General features: G+C 29.4%; 1 protein-coding gene across 1 annotated transcript in view; it reads left to right on the top strand.

The window, feature by feature from the left end:
* LOC106108197 (uncharacterized peptidase C1-like protein F26E4.3) overlaps window positions 1-337 on the top strand; it is a 46,822-nt gene extending 46,485 nt beyond the window's left edge. Inside the window, exon 10 of the mRNA XM_013289295.1 lies at window positions 327-337. Coding sequence (XP_013144749.1) covers window positions 327-337 — 11 coding nt within the window. The remainder of the gene's footprint in view (window positions 1-326) is intronic.

Consider the following 337-nt stretch of genomic DNA (forward strand, 5'->3'; position numbering starts at 1 on the left):
TCATCACGCCGCTCTGTGTAGTGCGCAAAACGGTGTGGACTAAACATGGTGTCTTGGTATTGAACAGTACAAGGAACTTCGGATAGTGAGATGTTTGCGATAAACTTAATAATTAATGAATCGATTTGAAAATTTCTTTCACTTATAAACTGTTTAAAGAGTTTATAGGTTATGTTTTTCTTATACTTACTAGAAAATATATAACAGACACAAAATCTTAGATCTGTCGATAATAGATTAGATGTCATAATAAAAGTTGAAGTAGAATTAGATGTAAAGAAAAATGTCATTATCATTTTTAAGGTTAGAAATTGATATAAATTTAGGTGAAATCTGA

This window comes from Papilio polytes, unplaced genomic scaffold (assembly GCF_000836215.1).
Source record: "Papilio polytes unplaced genomic scaffold, Ppol_1.0 DF821733.1, whole genome shotgun sequence".
In the NCBI taxonomy this organism is placed as follows: domain Eukaryota; kingdom Metazoa; phylum Arthropoda; class Insecta; order Lepidoptera; family Papilionidae; genus Papilio; species Papilio polytes.